The sequence below is a fragment of the Protopterus annectens genome, chromosome 7.part0 (genome assembly GCF_019279795.1).
Source record: "Protopterus annectens isolate FY-2018-M chromosome 7.part0, PAN1.0, whole genome shotgun sequence".
NCBI lineage: Eukaryota > Metazoa > Chordata > Ceratodontiformes > Protopteridae > Protopterus > Protopterus annectens.
The window spans coordinates 1,978,157,999-1,978,179,008 of NC_056739.1; the positions used below are offsets into that span (position 1 = coordinate 1,978,157,999).

A 21,010-nucleotide genomic window follows, 5' to 3' on the forward strand; every position below is an offset into this window, starting at 1 on the left:
TTCAGGCCATTAAACTGCCCTGCCCTCTCCTCTCTTTTTACCATATACCATCTCAACAGACCTCTTTGATCCGAAAATCAAATACTTCTGAATGTAGTAAAACCGAATCTCTGAGCTGGACAAATGCGCTACTCCTTTACTATTGCTAAACTATGGAACACTCTCCCTCCATCTTTAAGGGCTACCAGTAACCCTGCTCTCTTTAAAAAAACTCTGAGACAACTTTTCCTCTCTATGGCAATGCAAGTGCACCAGAACTACACTCCCCAAAACATGAGACTGTTTTCCCTAGCTTCCACTAACTACTGCCCTGCTATAACTCCTTTCTCGATTTATTTTACTAATATCTATATGACTAACACTAATCACTATAGCTGCTTCCTATAGTCAAGCTGAGGACTTCACAAGTATCAGCAACTCACTATTGCCAGAACATGACAAACTAGTTATCCTAACTGTATATCCAATTCTGCCATGTTATTATACTACTAATCACTTTATCTTTTAGGTTGTAAGCTAATAATTATATCAAAATTGTTGCCTTACATTCAAGTCTCCACTGTAATGCATGCATAATAAATTACTCTGTATGCTGATTTATTAATAAATGAAGTTATTGTGTTTGTAAGTTTTGAACAGGTGATATTGAAAATGTATGCACTATGTATTTTGTATGTAAAAACTGTAATTATATTGTGGAGCTTTTCTGTACACTGATCTATTTAAGGAATGAAGGTATTATGTTTGTATGTTTTTGCACACTTTATATTGAAAATGTATTCACCCTGTGTTTTGTATGTATAAACTGTTATTTGATTGTGCAGCTTTTCTCCCTGGGTCTCCACTGAAAATGGGCTCAATATGGCCCAGTTGTCTATCTTGGTAAACAAATGCAAGTAAATAAATAAAAACCAAAACAAAATTACACATAATATGTAGAATAATTTTTGATTTATGCTGAAAATGTCTCACAAAACAGTACACTGAGGTGCAGCTTCATAGTAGTCCAGAGAGGAATGAAGAAGTGATATGTGCTCAACTCTGCCAGAAGAGAGGGGGCATGCTGTGGTACATTCGATGTCAAAGCTTCTGGTATAGTCTGGGAACCAAGGCGAGAGGTAGTAGCTCATAAAAGATGGTGGTTTGGGTAACAGAGGAGAGCTTCACCACATATGAAAGGGCATCTCCCTTTGTAAAACAAACTGAAAGCCAGTCCATGCATATGTTACCCAACATCTCAAGGGGCTAGGGAGTACTCTCCCAGATGGCCACAGTATGATGACCCAATACACTTGCTTATCACCACCCACATTCGAAGTTTATAATTCAGTAGTCATAAGGCTTTCCTTCAAGGCAAGAAAGAATCTATCCATTGAAGAAATACATTTAGGATATGGTCCAAGATAAGGCTCTCCACTGGGAAAATGAACGGTAAAAAATTTCAAGGCATGTGGCACTAGATGTTTCAAAAGAGACTGGACAATGTGTAAGTCATGGTGTCAAGACTGTTTGTTTGTATTTCAGTTTATTTTTCAGGCATTGGGGACCTGCAGTTTTTGGTCTCCCACCCTGATGGTGAACCCTATCATAGTGCCCATTGCAGGGATATTTCCAGGAAGTCCCTGGTTTAGGTTACCAATAGGTAATCAACAAGGTAAGGTAACATGTGGAGATTCTTTCTCTTGTGAGTCTTCAGCCAACAAGAAGCACCTTGTTAAGGATTCTGGGTGTTTGAGTGCTGAGGAAAGCCCAAATGGTAGCAATTGGACTGGAAGCAATGACCCCCTACCCCCAAATGAACTGGAGGAACATCCTATGTTGTCCCCAAATACTGATATGCCAAACGGTACCCATCATATCCTGCAATGCCATTCAGGGACTCTGCAGGAACAATGGCATGAGCCCCTTCAGGATGATATTCCAGAACAAAATGTACTAGGTGTACTGTGTGAAGTTACTGAGGTGCAAAATGGGAAGGGAACTGTGCGGCCCCCTTGAGAACCAGAAAGAGAAGGGAATAAATAATGTCTACCTTTTCAGAAAAAAAAAACATCTTCTATGGTCAGTTTGAAAAGTACAGTTTGGGCCTGTCCCAACAACTCACATGATAGACTGGTCCTCCAGTAAAGTTATATTTGAGGAAGCACTAGGGAGCTCCAGACTATGGCCTACAGTGATTAAGGTTTGAACCCACTGCTCCTTGTGATGATCCTCAAACCAAGGCAAACTCAAAGAACTGTTCCCCATTGAGAAGTCCCAAACTGGTACTAGGACTGCAGCAGGGTGTTGGTAGGGCCATCCTTCTAGATAACTTGGGCAGGATGAGGCAAAGCCATGCTGAATGACATTTTGACTTTTTCCCTACATGGTGAGGAGGCTTCTTCTTCTTCTTGTTCTTTGTAAATTATCTAGGCTTAGAAGAAAAACAACAGGTAAAATAAAGAGAACCACATAAGCCCTACATAAAAGTGAGGTCCTGATTTCTGTTCAGCAGGTCAACTATCAGACAGCTCCTAATCAGCCTACACCAGAAAAACTTTTGTATTGAAGTGGGCATCCATAATCTGAGTTCCTTCTAAAGGCAGACCAACTGAAGCCAGCTGAGAAGGCATATGTCAGAGCCTAAAGCCCTGGTCCCTACTCAAAGAATATTTATAATCAAAGTTACAGCAGTAAAAATAGTATCCCGGTTTGGAAGCTGACATCAAAGTCTGCATGGGGACAGCTTTGAGCTTATACTCAGGGAAGTCTTCAAGCTTTTCCACAACTTGATTTACAAGGTAGAATTCCAACAGTTGAGTGAATTAAGCTCCAGCATAGCAGGTGAGTGAACTATTTTACTACACCTCTCCATAGGTTTGGGATCCTTGTTAAATGGTTAGGTGGCAAAGTTTTGCCATGTTTGGGACACAAGATGACATGAAGAGATTGTACAGAAGTCAACATTAGGATGCCTACCAAGAGTACGTTAGGTGGGGACCTATAGACATCATCCATCTCCTTAGTATACCTCTCAACCTCTTAGAGAAAGAAACCTGGACAAAGCCTAACATAATAGGGGAACAAAGGGCAAAAAATAGGGACTGATTTTAAATATTAATCTTATAGACTTAGAAAGTTGATAGAACAACAAGATTTGTGTTAGCATGCATTTTCTGAAGGATATGAAGTCTGAAACTCATATGTCTGTCATTATTTAACGACTTCAGTCCTCAGTGATTTACCAGAAAAAACACAAATTTTATGAAGAACAAACCAAAAATATGAGGCAAAAATCTGAACATCCTGTGAAAAATCTGGACTCGGGACAGTTGAGAGGTATGCTTCTTAGGGATTAATAGGGAACAGCCAGACTACCCACAAGTTGCTTGAATAGCATTGTTAATTACTGGTTTTATAGGAGTATGACCCTGGGCTCCCCAAGTTTCTTTTTCCTGGTACTCTGCAAGGCATTCCTGAAAGATTGGGAAATGAAGTTAGTCCAAACTGGTCTTCATAAGATTAAGGGCCTCTCCAAAGGCGAGGACATCTGTAGGGAAGCAGAGGGAGGGAGGGAGGGATGGAATTATTATCCTAGCCTATTATCTGAAGAGATAATTAACTGCATCAAGGAAGACTGACTGAGAAGGAGTACAACTCACTCCACTACTCACAGACAAGATTTCATACACGGCATTGCAGGAAGGAAACATGTATCAGGTAAATGCTAGAGGTGAAGCAACAGGGACCCTGTGTGTGATCGTAAGCCAAATGAAGTGCATGTAGGAGTAATGAGGCCTGAATTGGGCTTGGAGCTTGCTTCAGGCTATATTCCTTAAAGGTGCGTTTTTTCACCCATGGCTCCATCTTGCACCAGCAAATATATGTTTGATGGTTAGGCCTTGAAATGTAAACTCTGGTGTAGGATGACTGATGGTCACTTCCAGGCATTCCTAAGAGGAAAGTACGGCCAAGTTCTACTGATCTATGACCAGATGAATTGCGGGGCCACTCCAAGACATCAGACTGGCTGAACATGAGCTCCTAATACTCATTATAGCCAAGCAGTACCAACAGCTGGGATCCATCCTTAAAAAGGTAAGAGCCAGGGGAATACTTGTTCCCACTGTCTTGTAGTGAAATGGAGGTAGTGAAATGGAGGTTGGGCATAAACTTGACCTTTGCTGGCCATGGACAGACTCAGCAGATGCACAGAATGGAGAGAGGGGACATTTTAAATCAGGCTTGCCTGAAGGAGTGTTAGGCTACTAGCTACTCTCCTTGGGTCTGCCCCTGCAGAGATGTTGTGACGAATACTTGTGCAGCATGGTAGACCCTCATAATAGTCCCTGCACAAGGAGCTCTTGATGAGCATATTCTTTTAAGTCACCAAGTAGCCTAAAAGCTTCTCCATATGACATGTACAAGGCAGAGGGTTGAAATGGTAGTTGTGGAAAATAGAAACATTGCATCCTTCCCTTAGTCTGGTATTAAGGGAAAATAACTGCATTTTTCAAATGAAGCAGTATCAGAGTTTTCTGCTGAGCTGGCAGAGGGACAAATATGTAAAATAAAAAGAACAAATGCCTTAGATTCTGGTGTATTTTATTTATCCAGTGTGAGAATGTCTGCAGTGGTGCCTAGAAATGCATCTCTGCAATTAACATATGATTATCATTTCAGTCAAGGAAGAAAAAATTACTAAGCACAAAATTAAACGAGAGAATAGCATTGTATAATTGCCACAGTTACTAATTAAAACATGGCTGGGTTTCCCTAATTATACAAATATTCATGCAAAAACACAGGAGTTATTTTCATTACAAAACCATTTCCTGTTGACATCTTCATAATTCTGAACAGTCAATGGCTTAACTCCAGTCACAAGAATGCTAGCATGAAAAAAACATGAACAATGCAACACGTTTGTGAAAAACAGAAAACAGGCTGGCCTAAACAATTTGTAATCACTACTGTGAGTCTAAACAGATAGTTCTATAAGCTTTAGTTTCTCTGTGATCCATATGCTCAATGTTAAATGTATATATATATATATATATATATATATATATATATATATATATATATGGATATATATATATATATATATATATGGGTCCCCTTCACAAAGTCGACTTTCATATGGCCGAGACCATATGATCGACTTTCGAAAAGCCGACCATGGGGAACCGCTATGTCCATACAGTGCGGAATGGGAAAATGGCTATCTTCCGCACTATAGTGTGATCTCAGAGTTGGTATATTTATGTTATGGGGGTGTGGGGGGGCAGAGTCCCTCACGGGGGGTGCATGGAGGCTTTCCCCCCTGCTAACAGTTTTAAGGTGTTTGTTGTGTTTTTTGTGTTTATTTTACATGGCCAGCTTTCTGACAGTCAATCATATGGTCTTGGCCATATGAAAGTTGACTTTGTGAAAAGTCGACCATGTAAAGTAGACCCATATATATATATATATATATATATATATATATATATATATATATATATATATATATATATATATATTTATATATACATATATATATATATATATATATATATACACATATATATATATGTGTGTGTGTGTCTGTGTGTGTGTGTGAATATACACACTTTTTATTTTCATTTAACAACTTACGGGGGGTTGTCACATTTCCTTTGTCTGAACTTGGCACCAGTTCCACAAGTTCTACTGCACATGCTCCATGATGTCCAAGTGCTCCAGTCTCCGTCAACATGTTCCGGGAGGGGAGTCTTGCTAACACATTCTCCTGCTCGACACCACTGAAAGAAAAACACATTCACCTTAAAGTAGAGTTTGCCTGTGTATTATCATGAAGACATAATGCAAGCTGTGAAACATAATGAAATTAAGTTGGGGAAACCACTTATTTCAAAAACAACTGGATTAATATCTATCAGAGTCAAGAGATATTACAAAATCAGTCAGGATATCAGCAAAGCTAATTATGAAAACTACCACTAAAACTGAAATTCAGAAGATATTATACCACTTAAGAGTGTCATTTTAGACTGTTTTTCCATTATTTTGTTAAATTAACAATTGTTAGCTAGCAGGTATAGCCAGGATTTTTGGAAGAGTACATCAGCTTTCAGAATTCTACAACTCACGACCAACACACAATACTGCAGTAAATAATATCCTGACATAACAAACTTGAGAAAAAAATCAAAACATTTATTCAACCAGGCACTGTGAAAAGTCATTTAACAAATCCATGGGCTTCAGAAATGACTACTGCCAGATGTAAGCCCCAACGTGACTGTTTTTGGCAGAACCCCTTTCTTATTAATAGACAGCCTGACTGCAGTGATTCTCCACTGCCTGTAAAATCGGCATGGAGGGCTGTCTTCACAGCTTATTGCATTGCTAATGAGGCACTCTGAATCTGTGGGAGCAGAATATTACAATTAATGTGCTTTCCCCCAGAAATGCCTGCAGTAAGTGACTTACACAGCCAAGCTATTCATAAACTCATTGGCTGCATAAATTAACATGGCCAGCCTGATTAATTAACAGTCCACAAAAGAACACATTTGCTCATTGCTTTCAATGAAAAAGAAAGCATTTCAAGCATGTGTTAAGGGATTTAGTAGAGAGGTAGTATTGCAAATGTGTAAATGTGTTGATGTGTGTGGCAGTGTGTGTGTGTGTGTGTGTGTGTGTGTGTGTGTGTGTGTGTGTGTGTGTGTGTGTGTGTGTGTGTGTGTGTGTGTGTATGTGTGTGTGTGTGTGTTGTTTGCAGTGGTATGAGTGATTTAGATGACAGGGTATGCGTGTGTCTGGAAGATGGTTGCAGAAGGGGAGTTAGTTAGGGGACAACATAAGTTATCTAAAAAATATACACCATGATGTCATTGGTGTAAGGGTTGTTACACCCTTGTTAACTCACATTTCATTTTCTTCGTTACTCATTTCACAATTTTTTACATTTATCTTAAATTTAATGGTTATGACTTTTAAAGTTTTAAAGAATAATTGTTGCCTCACAGCAAGAGGTTCTCCTGTTCAATTCACAGCTGGAGTGCCTTCTGTGTGGCCTCCGAAAGACATGCGTGAATGGGCATGCCTTCGCTGAAGGTTGGGCTTCGGGCTGCCAACTCGGCACCATAAAAAATCTACTGCCAATCATTAGCGGACCGGAGTTCCGCTGTGGTGACCCCTAACTGGGAAAAACCAAAAAGACAAACAACAACAAATGCATGCAAAATGACAGCAGAAATCAGTGAAATAACTGTCAAAGAAGGCATGATTCATAAAACAGAGTGACAAGTGACACAGGTTTATGCCTAGATACATGGATGCTACAAGTAACAGCTGAGCTAAACGCATTATGGTAATAAACCAGAATTATGTTAAACTGCAAATCATAGGCAATATAAATACTTGCACTATTTAGTGTATTATACTTTAATGGTTACCAAGAAACCACAGTACGTATGCAAGAGATGCCCAGAAATGGATAATGGACGGCTTGCACCTGTCACCCCTGGGCTTCCGGATATTGGCAAAGGCTCTTGCCACCCCCATAGTGCCTTTTTTAGGCAAGGCTCAAATTCTAAACCTACCACCCTAGAACACCAAAAAGGAAAAAAACTAAGGGTAATGCTGCTCAATGCCAGAAGTCTCACTCTCAAGATGCACGCACTCGAGGCCCTTCTCAATATGGAGAACATCGATGTCTGTGCTGTGACAGAAACCTGGTTCAAGGCTCCTGAGAGCACCCCAGCACTAACAGGTTTCACCTCATATCATGCCCGCCCCAAAATCCGGACAACACCAAGAAAGGAGGGGTGTCCATATTCATAAAGGACACCCACACCTCAAGGTTGGTGGCAACGCACGATGCATCGGAGACCATCCAGGTGCAATTAACCATAGGCAAGACTACTCTGCAATTTGTAGCATGTTACAGGCCACCCTCTCAAATTCAGGAACCTCACATGGCCTTCCTGAAAACATTGGAGGGGATAAATGTATCTCCAACCACCATCATACTAGGTGACTTCAACTACCCTAATATAGACTGGGAACACTACTCAAGCCCGAACACTCTAACCCAAAGATTCCTGGAGTTCATAAACTCAAATGCCATGGAACAACTAGTCACCATCCCCACAAGAGGAGAAAACATACTTGATCTCATCATCACGAACATGGGATCAAAATGTTCAACACCGGAAGTATACCCCTCACTGGTGAGATCAGATCATAAACTAATCTCGCTGGAGGTCCTCATCCCGCCCCCACCTGAAACAAAAAAGACCACAGTGAAAAACTTCTCAAAAGCTGATTTTACACTTCTAAAAACTAGTGTGGTCTCCTTTAAGGCCCCTGAGCCAGTGGTAAACATTACTCAAACCGCTGAATCACTTACAAATGCCTTCTACCAGCACCTACAGGACTGCATGGATCAGGCAATCCCAAACAAAACTAAGACTCTCTGTACCAAAGGCAAGCGTCCAGTCTGGTGGACCCCAGCCATAAACAAGCTCTACAACAAAGGAGGAAGCTACTACAAGATAGAGCAAAATCCTTGAAAGGTAAGACACCTTTGATCATTATAAGTAAAAAACTAAGAGCTCTCATAAAATCATCCAAGGCAAATTTTGAGAGAAAAATCGCCAAGGACTCTAAAGACAATCATAAGGCCTTCTTTAGCTATGTTAGAAACCTAGGAGGAAACTCCCAGATATGCTCAGAATTAGTTCAAAATGATGTGAAAATTACTGAACCTACACACATTGCTAACATACTGGCTGACAGGTTCAGTGCAAACTTCTTCCTCCCCCAAAAGGAGAGATATCTATTCCAGAGGATTGTAGCGCCCCAAACATCTCCAACGCCCAGGTGAGAACTGCCCTCACTAAGGCAAAAAACACAGCATCCATGGGACCGGATGGTGTCCCCGGCTGTGTGCTTCATGAACTCAATGAGGAATTAAACCCACAGTTAGGACAGCTGTTTAATCTTAGCCTCACCTCAGGATACGCACTCCAAGGAGTGGCGCACGGCGACTGTGGTCCCACTTCATAAGGGCGGTGCCTCCACAGACCCTGGAAATTACCGCCCATTAGCTTGACAAGCCTTATCTGCAAAGCCATGGAGAGGATCATAATGGAACTCATAAATAAAGACATAGGGAACTTGCAGACTTTGGATCCAACCCAGTTTGGCTTTGTCAAAGGCAGATCCTGCCTCTTAAACTTGGTTGACTTTTTCGAGACAGTCACCAAGGCCATTGATGAGGGAAAGGCAGTCCATACAGCCTACCTCGACCTGGCAAAGGCCTTCGACACAATACCCCACTCAGGTATCATCGAAAAACTCATCAGCTTGAATGTAAACCCATACATCACAAGATGGGTTGCAAACTGGCTAAGTGACAGAACCCACAGGGTCAGAGTTGCTGGAGCCATGTCAGACTCAAAGCCTGTCACAAGTGGTGTCCCACAGGGCTCAGTCCTGGGTCCACTCTTGTTCGGCATCTACTTTTCTGAAGTACAAGCAAACACAGGAGGGTTATGGCTGACAAAGTTTGCAGATGACTGCAAACTGGGCCATAGTCGAAAACACATCTGACACAGATATCCTCCAGAAGGGCCTCACAGAAACGGATAACTGGTGCCAGAGCTATGGCCTGAAGTTAAACGCCAAAAAATGCATAGTTATACCCTTCGGGAAAAACAAGGTTACCCCTAGCTACCATATAGGTGGCAATCCACTGAGCACAGAAAAAGTCATCAGGGATCTGGGGACCCAAGTTGACAGTAGCCTTCGCTTGACACTCATGTTGCTAAAGTAGTTAGGAAAACCTTCTATATCGCCCACCTGATCATGAAGGGATTCACATCTAGATCAAGGGAGGTCATCGTCCCCCTGTACTCATCACTCATTAGACCTATGATTGAGTACAATGCCCCGTCTCGAATGTATCTGTCCAGACACCTGCTGCAGCTTGAAAGGCCCCAAAAGTTCCTCACCAAAAGGATAAAGGGTCTCAAAATATGTCTTATGCTGCCCGACTGAAAGAACTCCAGCTCTATTCAGTCTCATACCGCTTGCTCAGAGGTGACCTGTGCCTGACATATAAGGCCATGTCAAACCCAGATTTGATGAATATGCTTCACCTCAAAAAATCTAGATCCCTCAGAACCACAAGGGCGGGAGACTTAAACCTTGACACGGTTATAAATAGAATGTGCTGGAGGGACAGATTCATCACCCAGAGACTCCCTATGCTGTGGAACAAAATCCCGGTACATGTGAGGCAGAGCACCTCGCTGGCCTTGTTCAAGAGGAATCTTGACCAATGGATGGGAGATCGCAGATATAACCCAGGGATTACTTCAGTGTCACTGCTTGACAGAGGCACAGAAAAATGATAGACATAATTTTTATTCAAACTAAAGGAGTGGCGAAAGCCACATAACTATGGGCTAGGCTTATAAATGCCCTTGGGCAGATAGCCTAGTATGAACCTATGAACCTAAATACTGACTGCTTGGGTGAACAGAACAGATATGGCTGATGCAAATGCTGCAGCTTCATGCTTAACACAACCCCCACTATGCTGACATATGAAGCGCAATAGTGGATGCCATGTGTAATATGTCTCGTGGACATAACACCAAGTTGGCTATGGAGCTGGAGACCATTCCAGTGCTCAGAAAGACTGGTGTTACACTCAACACTCTAACTATGGAAACATTTTAGCAGTCTGCAGGTAAGGCACTAAGCATATCTCAGTCACTCACATAAAAGGTACTGGTTACAGTACTTACCTGCATGCTATAGCAGATGGAGACCTACATCCCATTCCACAGTTATCCTTGGAATGACCAACCATCATGAAAATGTTCCAAATGGTTCATGTCTGCCACTAGTGATCAGCACAATGGACTGCACACATATAGCCAACTGTATGTACCTCAATGAGCAATGAGGAGATGACATATGAATCAGAACAGGTTCAACTCCCCCACCTTCAGGTGGTATCTGATATATAGAGGATTATGATCAGGTCACTCATAGCTTACCTGCTATTTGTTTGACACATGGATGCCAAGAATTTCACCTTGAGAGCAAAACTTTCGTGGTGAATCTTGCTATCCATGTCGAGTATACATAATATGCAGTTATGAACAAAAATCCGATCAAAATTCTTTTTAGTACATGAAGACTTATCTGTTCCATGTATTGCAAATTAGTGAAAAGTAAGATACAATAATAAAAAAAAATGTGATGTGATGTGTTTTGCCAGCTTTGAAAGCCGGTAAAGCAATGGCGAAGTGGCTGACATAATTACATATTCTCTATCTAAGGAAAATGACTGTAAGCAAAGCACTGTGCTTACTTTAGCTGAAAGCAGGCAGAAATGTGAGTTGAAATGAAGCTGTTTCATGCCCTGGTGCTGCTGATTACTGGTCAGCATTGTCTGCTTTTAGTGGAGACCTGAATTAACAATGCTCAGTGGGTGCTTTGTTAAGGTTAGGTCTCACTCCATAGCAGCACTGAACCAGGATGTCATTTAGATGTTTTTTGAGTGTGATTACAGTGCTCCATGCACTACAATGATATTATCACCAACATGTCCTGAAAGCACTGTGGTAGTCCCCATTATGTCTGGATACAGCAAAGGAGAAGCCTATGTTTAGTATTTTTTCAAGGACATGTACCATGCGGTTACCTTGTAGGTATGTATGTGTGCCAAACACAGTGACAAGACTAAGTAAACAATGTCAAGGAGAAGAGACAAAAGGAAAAAAAAACTAAGCATTGCCTTCTGTATTTTATAGGTGATGTGTACTGTAACCCTGGCTGATGACTTATCAGACGTTGCAAATGTTTGATGATCAAAGGTACAGTCAGGCAGAGTCAAATACAAGCAGTAGTGAATCACGTTTGACATTCTGAATAGGCAACAAAGGTTAGCAGGGTGACCATACATAACAGAAGTAGAGATGGACAATAGTGTACAACAGGATGCTAAACAGGAGGATGCAGAGAAAGCAGTACCACTGTACACGCTACATGACAGACGCAACACATCCATGCAATGCAGGGCTGACTTTAGCTGAGCTGGCGCCCTAGGTGAAGGGCTCTACAGCACTCCTCCTCAAACATCAGCCTCTGCCCCCATGCCCTACCCACTCTATCCTGGGCTACTAACAGCACCCAGACTACTTTTCTTTTTTTCCTATAGTTTGTCTTTCATTTTTTCCCTACATTTATTCATTCATTGAACACACCCTTACTAGGAAGACTGCACTTTGATAACTGTGGAGGAAATAACTGCATTAAGTCAGGGGTCTGGGGTCCACTAGTCTACTAGAAGCCAAGGAGGTCCTAGATGCTCTGAGGTGCACTTCAACATTTTTTAAACAACCTATCTATCCAATAATAGCCTCAAAAATTCCAGATTAAGGAAAGAAATTCAGTTTTACTTTTCAATTTTGCTTTTTCCTGCATGTGTTCAACGCACTCTAAGTGACCGAGGCTGCACTGTAATAAACGTGGGGGAAATAAATGAATTAACATTTCATGTTGCTGCTGTCATACATGTACAGTACATGCCTTCTCATCCCTATCACTAAAAGACAGCCACCATCTGTGTACCTCTCTGATGTCAGACTGAGATGAAACTGAAAAAACAAACAAAACATAACATTACACATTGCTGTCAGACATACAGAAACAGCATGCTTCCTTACACTTGGAACCAACGGGGGTCTTAGATGCTATGAGGTGCATTTCAGAGTTTTTCTTAAAACAATCTTTCCATCCAAAAAAAACTGATTAAGGAAATAAATTCAGTTTTACTCTTCAACTTTCCTTTTTCCTGCATCATTTAAATGCACTCTAGGTCTCCAGGCTCCTCCCCTTTGTGTCATGCAGCCAGGCAGTTATGCTTCACTTTTGCAGTTAATATGTATTGTGCAGGCTACATTTTCCTTTCATTTTCTAACACTTACATTATCTTTTTCAGAGATACTAGGGAGCCAGTTGCCATCCTTGCAAGAAACTGAAAGAACTAGTCCTGGATACAGAAGTGCACATTTGTGAATGTGCACATTTGTGAATGCATGTGTAAGCACACGCAGACGTATGTATATATATATATATATATATATATATATACATATATATATATATATATATATATATATATATATATACATATATACATATATATATATATATATATATATATATATATATATATATATACATATACATACACACATGCACATATTCACCTACAGGCAATTTAGGAGATCACCAATTCAAGCTGTTAAACTGCCTTTGGGATGTGGTATGAAAATGGACTCCTGGCAAAGTTCATGTGGACAAAGTGCGAACTGCAGACTCCACACAAAAGCCATCAATGTCAGGAAACAGCAAAAGAAAGAAAGAAAGAAAAAAGTGTTGTGAGGCAGTAATGCAAGCTTCTGCAATACTGTCTACCCTATTGATTAGAACTCAACATTTTCTCATCTTAGTTTAGAGATTTTACTTTAGATGTGATGCAAATTATTTATATAATACTTTGAAAACAATATTTAATTATATGTTTGCATTCACACCAAACAAAGGCAGGGGAATCACGACAAAGGGATAACAAAATTGCATGGGGAAGAAGCTTAGGGAACCTATAACAAGGAAGGTAACAATAAATCCTGTAGAGGTATTATTAATATTTCGTAAATTCTATGAAAGTCTATATAAAGCAGAGAAATATAGAAATCAAGAAAATATACAAATGGAAATGTTTATGGAAGAATTAAATATGCCAAGGTTAGAGGTAGATGAGGCTCAATTACTAACGGTTAGGATAGGAGGATATGAGATAAAATTGTGATGTATAACCAATCTACAGGAAAGTCTTCAGGAATAGATGGTATTCCTGTGGATGTTTGGAAGCTAGGAGGGAAAAGATTGATAACGATCTAGAAGGTTTTGTTTAACAGTATTTTAAAAGGAGGAGAAACAACAACATCTTGGAAGAAAGCAGTGGTAGCTGTAATACCTAAAGAGGGTAAGGATCCATTAGACCCAGCTTCATACAGGCCCATTTCAATACCATGATTATAAAGTGTTCATGTCTAAAATAGCTAAAAGAATGAGTAAAGTAATGCCAAAATTAATAGATATGGATCAATGTGTTTTTGTGGAGGGGAGGCAGACATTTGACAACATTAACAGAACACTGATGATCCAGAGAGAAGCAGAATGTAAGAAGATACCATTGCTGTCGATGGGTCTTGATGCAGAGAAAGCATTTGACAGAGTAAGTTGGGACTTTATGAGCAAGGCAATGGAAGTATTTGCATTTCCTAAAAAAATTATAAAGTTGATTAGGAGAATATATGAGGAATTGGAGGTGAAAATTAAAGTGAGTGGGGTCTCTCTGATAATTTCTGCTTGAGTAGAGGAACCAGGCAGGCGCGTCCTCTTTTCCCTTTGTTATTTGCATTATACTTAGAACCATTGGCAAAGAAAATAAAGGACTAAGAAATTCATGGATATAATTGGTATGGTAGTGAAGAAAAGCTGGCTGTATTTGCAGATTATGTTATTTTATACCTGACCAAACCAGAAAGAGACATTACAGTGTTGTGGAACATTTTGAGACAGTTTCACATTTTTTCAGGATACAAAATTAATGAAGCTAAAACAAAGGCAATACTTAATTATGTACCCACACACAAATTGGTTCAGTAATATCCTCATTTATGGGGACATGATAAAATGAAACATTTAGGAGTATGGATTAAAAATTATTCTGTTGTGGCAGCTAAGGATATGTGGGAAGAGGATAAAAAGATAATACAAAATCTCAGAAAATGGGAGCTTTGTTACATGGCTATGGATAGTAAGATACAAGCAGTTAAAATGTTTTTAGTCCCTTTAGTCTTATACACAGGTCAAGCATATTTTTATTAACCAGAGGAGAAGTTGTGGATAACAATTAATAAAGAACTGGAGGACTTTATCTGGGAGGGGAAGATAGCAAAAGTCAAATGGGATAAGATGATTCTTCCAGTAGAACAGGCCAGATTGGAATTATCCAATTTGAAGGGGGATTTCAAAGCTACACATCTAAGGCTCCCATAAATAGCACACGCAGAAAACATACAGAATATTATATCCATAAAGTAGCAGAAAGTATTCTAAGAACTAAGCCAACGTGGGAATGGAGAAAGGAGATTCTGATGATAGGGGGACTACAATTAAGGATATAGACAATAGGCAAGAGGAGTTGGAATTTATTCAAGAAAACTGGCAAAGGAATCAAGGTACTGGGGGCAAATAACTAGAGAGGGAAAGGTAATTGAATGAGACGAGGCCAAGAATTTATTTGGACTGCAGGTTATAGACTGCCTTCCCTATCAAGGATTGATAGCAGAGTATAGGCAATCAGAAAGAAATAGGGGGCTCCTAAATGAAAGATCAGCACTGCTAGAGCTTTTAGTAGAATCTAGAACAGAAGTTGCAATTAAAACAGGAATAATTAGTAGAACATATAAAATATTACATGATAACTATAAGAATTAATCAGAGGAGGTTAGAAGGGATTGGGTAGAGAGATTGGATAAGCAATTCACAAAGAAACAATGGGAGAACATATGTATGTCTCCCAAATATGCAACAAAATCTAGAAGATTTAGGATTTTTGCTTGGAAATGTTTACATTGGTATTTTTATACCCCGAGTAGACTCCAGAGAATTTTTCCTTAGGAAAACAGCAAATATTGGAGGTGTGACTGGGAAGAAAGAGATACTTGGGAACATATTTTCTGGGAGTGTGATGTGTTGCCAGACTTTAAATATTCCCTGCGAGATGCACTGTCTGAGATGCTGGGTGGGCAGATTGGTGTAAGGAGGGAGATGATTTTTCTGACCTATGATACAGAATCGGAACTGCCTAGACATGGTAAGGCCTTGCTGTGTCTAATTATGGTGGCTGCCAAAAAAAGCAGTTACTAGAAAATGGAAATCAAAATCTAAACCAACTATACTGAAAGCAGGGAATATAGCAAAACAGATAAAACCACTGTAACTGAGATCCTTAGAAAAGGGTAGGAGCAAACTACATAGGAGAAAATGGGAATTGTGGGAACAATAGATACGGGGAGGAATGAGGTTTAAAAGAAGGCAGGACTTAAATGAGCTCTGTAATGTTTGACTAAAAATAATTGGGTAGATTATAAGTGATATGTTTGCAACTGGGGGTGTGTCACTATGGTTTGTGATGTAAAATGCTTGTGGTCTGGTTTCATTTATATAAATGTATGATTGCTTATGTCGTAAGTGGTGGTTTAATAAAAAATTATTCTTGCTTTAAAAAAGGGGGCAGGAATTGAATTATTTATGCAATGCTGCTTAGGTTATATGATATATAGCATTATATGTGCATAAAATATAGACTCCTGCAGTACTGTGGCCTTTTAAATGCATTGGAGTTCAGAGTTCCTTAAAATATAAGCAGATTTTTTTATTGAGCCAAAACATAAAGGCAGTAGTACGGAATCTTCTAGCACAGTTAACTGAAATTTTGGCAGGAGCTTTTTTATTTTTATTTATTTTTTACACAAAATAAACTTTCTAAAATGAACCTGAAAGCCATAGTGACAGTCTGTTTTAGAGTTCATTTTACATCAAAGTTCAAAAGTCCGCATAAGTCCTAGCAGTCACTCTCAGGTAGAATTGTAATTTTTTCCTGATTATCCAGAAATGGTACATTTTCCCTGGTTCTCTGGCTGTCCAGGTGCATAGTCCAGATTTAAGAGCATTCTGTCAGGGTCAGCATCATTTCATTATGTCAGAGTGTCCATACACTGAGACAAGGTCTTCCACTGTCTCTCACTGGCTGACAGGTTTGACAGTACTCTGAAGGCAACCAATTAGGAGAAAATAAAATAATATTAAGAAGCCTGCAGCATTTAAAGAATAAACTCAAGGGTCTCACCATGTACTTTTTACCTTTTTTTTCTTCCTCAAAAAGACTTATGGCTGCTGTTTGCAGTTTTCATCTGAGGGAAGTTTATCAGTGGATCACTGAGAATTTTTATAGATAATCAGTAGGGCCAGACATTACCATTTCATACATCTTAATACTCAGAAAATGTATGCTGATGGTTCAAAACCTGTCATTTCATCAACTTTTTAATAAATTAAAGTGCTATTTAAATTGTCTCTGATTTTGGGCATTTGCCCCACCCCCAGTTATTTTTGGCTTTGTCTGGAATAAAATAGCAAAGAAACTGAAATGCATGATAAGCACATAATAAGCACATAGCTCTGTCAATGATAATGCTGTCAGTAAAGTTATAGTTATTAACCTTGCTAGTACATATTTGTGTAAACAAGCTGGACTACTTCATACCAGCTATTTTAATCACTGTCAGACATTTGAGGTGTTCAATAAAATGACTGTAACTGATGGATGTCTGTCGATAAATGTGACTTACCTCTGCTCTTTGATTAATCTTACCCAGTCAGTTACTGATCTGGCTTGGTATGAGCAGTTTCATGCAGTGTGTAGAATCTGCTGAAAAAAGTGTAAAAATGATTATTGCTATGGCTTATACTTGTGTGTGTGTGTATGTGTGTGTGTGTGTGTGTGTGTGTGTGTGTGTGTGTGTGTGTGTGTGTGTGTGTGGTGGGGTGTTGCAGTGCATTTAAGAGCAACAGTTTGGCTATAATTTGTATTACTTTCCTTCATAGTCACACATCAGTGTTGTAAACAACAAGTGGCTATCTTTGGTGGTATGACCACAACGTGCATGAAAGAACTATCCGTGGCACAGTGGAGCATCACGTTGATATCTCACAGATTTGTCTCTCTAGTTGAATTATTTGTAATGGCTCCTTCTTTTTCCTTTCTTTTTTATTATTATGTTTTTGTCATGGCTCCTTCTGTGTGAATTCTGCATGTGCTCCCTGTGTCTGCATGAATTTTATCCAGGTATTCTGGTTTCCTCCAGCACCCCAAAGACGTGATGTAGATGAAACGGGATTTTTCCAATTTGCTTGTTAATAAGCTTGCTGTGTGTGTGTTTGTACATTTTGGGATATAATTCGTTTGTTATGGGCAGTGTCAGTGTGTGTGTGTGTGTGTGTGTGTGTGTGTGTGTGTGTGTGTGTGTGTGTGTGTGTGAGAAATCACTTTATCTTGTGAAAGACCTAGCTTGTCAGGAGCAGTGTCAGTGAATATGTGTGTGCATGTATGTGTTTGTGTCTGTGTGTGCAAATATATATCACTGTTTTTTTCATGTGGTCATATGCACAATATTAACAGGCACATATATAAATCTTCTGGGTAGTAGAAAAATACAGCAAGTCATTACCTTCCAAAGATAAAATCTAAATGATGTATAGAACTTGTAGACCCTCAGAGGTGTTGGGTGCTATCAACCCCCCATACCCCTGGCTGTATAAGAGAATGTTGACTTTGTTTGGACCTCTGCTCTGGGATCACTTAGTCGAAAACCAACTCTGCTTAAAGACAGGTATTTGCTATAACTTGGGGGGCAGTGAATATTCTGGGTATTATTTCTTTATCTTTCCTCAAAATCAAACCTCTGAGGTGAACACAGAAAGCCACTATTAGATGTCTAGAGTCAGTGTACAGTCAAAGATCAGCAGGTTTAAATATATTACTATTATAGCTTGTTTTTCACTTTCCTCACAGTTAAGCCTTATATACAGATGGCTATCTTTTGGGGGCAAGGGTATACACATCATGCAACAACACGTTCAGCTATGTTACTGTGCTCTAGTTATTTCAATTCCATCCATTTCTGACATCAGAAGGGTACACAGAAGGTGTTTGCCTTTTGGTTGCTGGGGTAAGGTGGCATGCTGTGAATATGTATGATAGCAGCAACTTGAAATATATGACTGTGGCCATTTGTTCTTTCACTTTCACTCTAGTCTAACAAGACAGGTGAACACTGCATTTTTTGTAGGCAGGAAATCAGGCACTATTTCTGGATGTAATTTGAGTGTGTGCATTTGTCTTCTCGGTTTATGGTTAACCACTCAGCTTATCTGTAACTATTTTGTCAGTTTAGAACATGAAGTCTTGGACACAACTTATTTCTTCCTTTGGAAAAAATAAAAACGTTTTCTTTAGTCATGATATTTGCTCAGATCGTCATTTGATCGAAACATTGGAAAAAAAAGCTTTCAAACGAACATTAAAACAAAATGAATCTCATGGCTTCTGGGGGCTTGCATTCTTCAGACCTCTGGCACAATTCTTTCAGTGCAGTTTTGGCCAGTTAAGATGTGTTAAAAAGATGCATTAGAAGGATGAACAGTTAATGTGTGTGTATGGGACTAAAACTAGTGTTTCTGTGTGTGGCTTGTGAAAAGAGGGTATGGCTACTGATGCAAGGGATGTGTTCATGTTACACGAGTGTGTGTGACTTGTTTGCCAAGAAATGGCAGGATACAAAGGTAAAAACTTTGCTCTCAGTCTACTAATTCACTTCTGCTTCAAAAGGGGATAGGAACTATATGCACAACATACAGGAACTTTAAACAGAAGCTCAGCTCTTCAAGTTCTATTGAATTCCCTGCTATCCATGTCTCTCCACACACAATCCATTAATAATCCATCCTTGCAACAGGTATCCTACCCAGAATCCTAATTCCAGGCAAACAATTCCCCTTCATAGCAGGCGAACTTCTCTGAATCTGTAAGTTAAAAAAAAAAAAAAATTCTTTTGTACATCATGAATGAGGTCGGATTAGTTGATTAAGCTAACTGGCTAATACAACCACGCATCTATGTTGACTAAACTGGCTTCCTAAAGCAACAACCTTTATTTACCCATTTAAACATCATTTTGGCAAGACCCACCATTACTATATTATAGTGATCCCCGCAGCTTGAAACTCTTAGTTTCATGCCTAAGGGATGGGCTGTGAGCAATAAATAGGCTATATACCTAATGTGTTTACTGTATATAGTGTGTAGTGAGAGTGCCCATCTACAGAATTTTGTATTTCCATCCTGCTGTTTGCTTAACACTAGCAGTGGGCAAGGCTTGTGACAAGCATGAATTCTCTACCAAGAAGGTGGCATCTAAGAGAGGATAATGCCCACTTATTTGCCAAGCATTCCCTCTCAATGATGGAGTACTTAGATTCAGCTCAACAAGCATTATGCAGTTTTTAAAAGGCTTGTACTGTGTTGTGTTTTGTGTGTGTGTGTGTGTGTGTGTGTGTGTGTGTGTGTGTGTGTGTGTGTGTGTGTCTGTGTAGTTGCATTACTTCTGACAGTCAGCATACAGAGGCCATGAATATGATTATTAAGAAGTATTAAAGCACTATAGTGGGGTAATTTGTGTACATTTACTAAACTGGCACAATGAAATGAAAATGAAAGTGGTGCTCAAGACGTTGAAAATATAAACAGATGTATGCATTCATATAAATACATGCAGTATATTTCTTTTTGAGTTATGTGACGCACAATGAGGTAGTTGCTGTTTAGGATATGGGAGAGGAAAATGCAATAATACAGAAAATAATCTTGCATCAGGCTTGGTGTAGGGCAAATAATGTATTACGAATACATGCAAAATTATCAAATTTTAATTATCTCCTTTAAAGAGAGAGAGCATGAATTACTGTGCCACTCTGCACTGGATGTACTCTGCTGCTCTAAGAAAATGACACTGAAGTTACATGCATAGCAGGATGATCGTGAAAATATAAGTGAATGTGCATATAACTGTAACTATCAGTATTGCATTAGTTTGGTTATTATACTGCTAAATGTTGTTGTTATTGTTGTGTCTTTCGGCTTTTCCCGGTTAGGGGTCGCCACAGCGGAACTCCAGTCTGCTAATGATTGGCAGTAGATTTTTACGTGCCGAGTTGCCGGCTCTGACGCACAACCTTCAACGAAGGAACGCCCATTCACGCATGTCTCCCCACAGAAGACGCTCTAGCTGAGAATTGAACAGGACAACGTCTTACTGTGAGGCGA

General features: G+C 39.6%; 1 protein-coding gene across 2 annotated transcripts in view; it reads right to left on the reverse strand.

Moving 5' to 3' along the window:
• The window catches only part of ADAMTS17 (ADAM metallopeptidase with thrombospondin type 1 motif 17), a 3,302,852-nt gene that overhangs the window by 1,355,961 nt on the left and 1,925,881 nt on the right, over positions 1-21,010 (reverse strand). For both annotated transcript variants that reach the window (XM_044078403.1, XM_044078402.1), the window contains exon 12: positions 5,620-5,765. In XM_044078403.1, the coding sequence (XP_043934338.1) occupies positions 5,620-5,765 (146 nt within the window). The remainder of the gene's footprint in view (positions 1-5,619; positions 5,766-21,010) is intronic.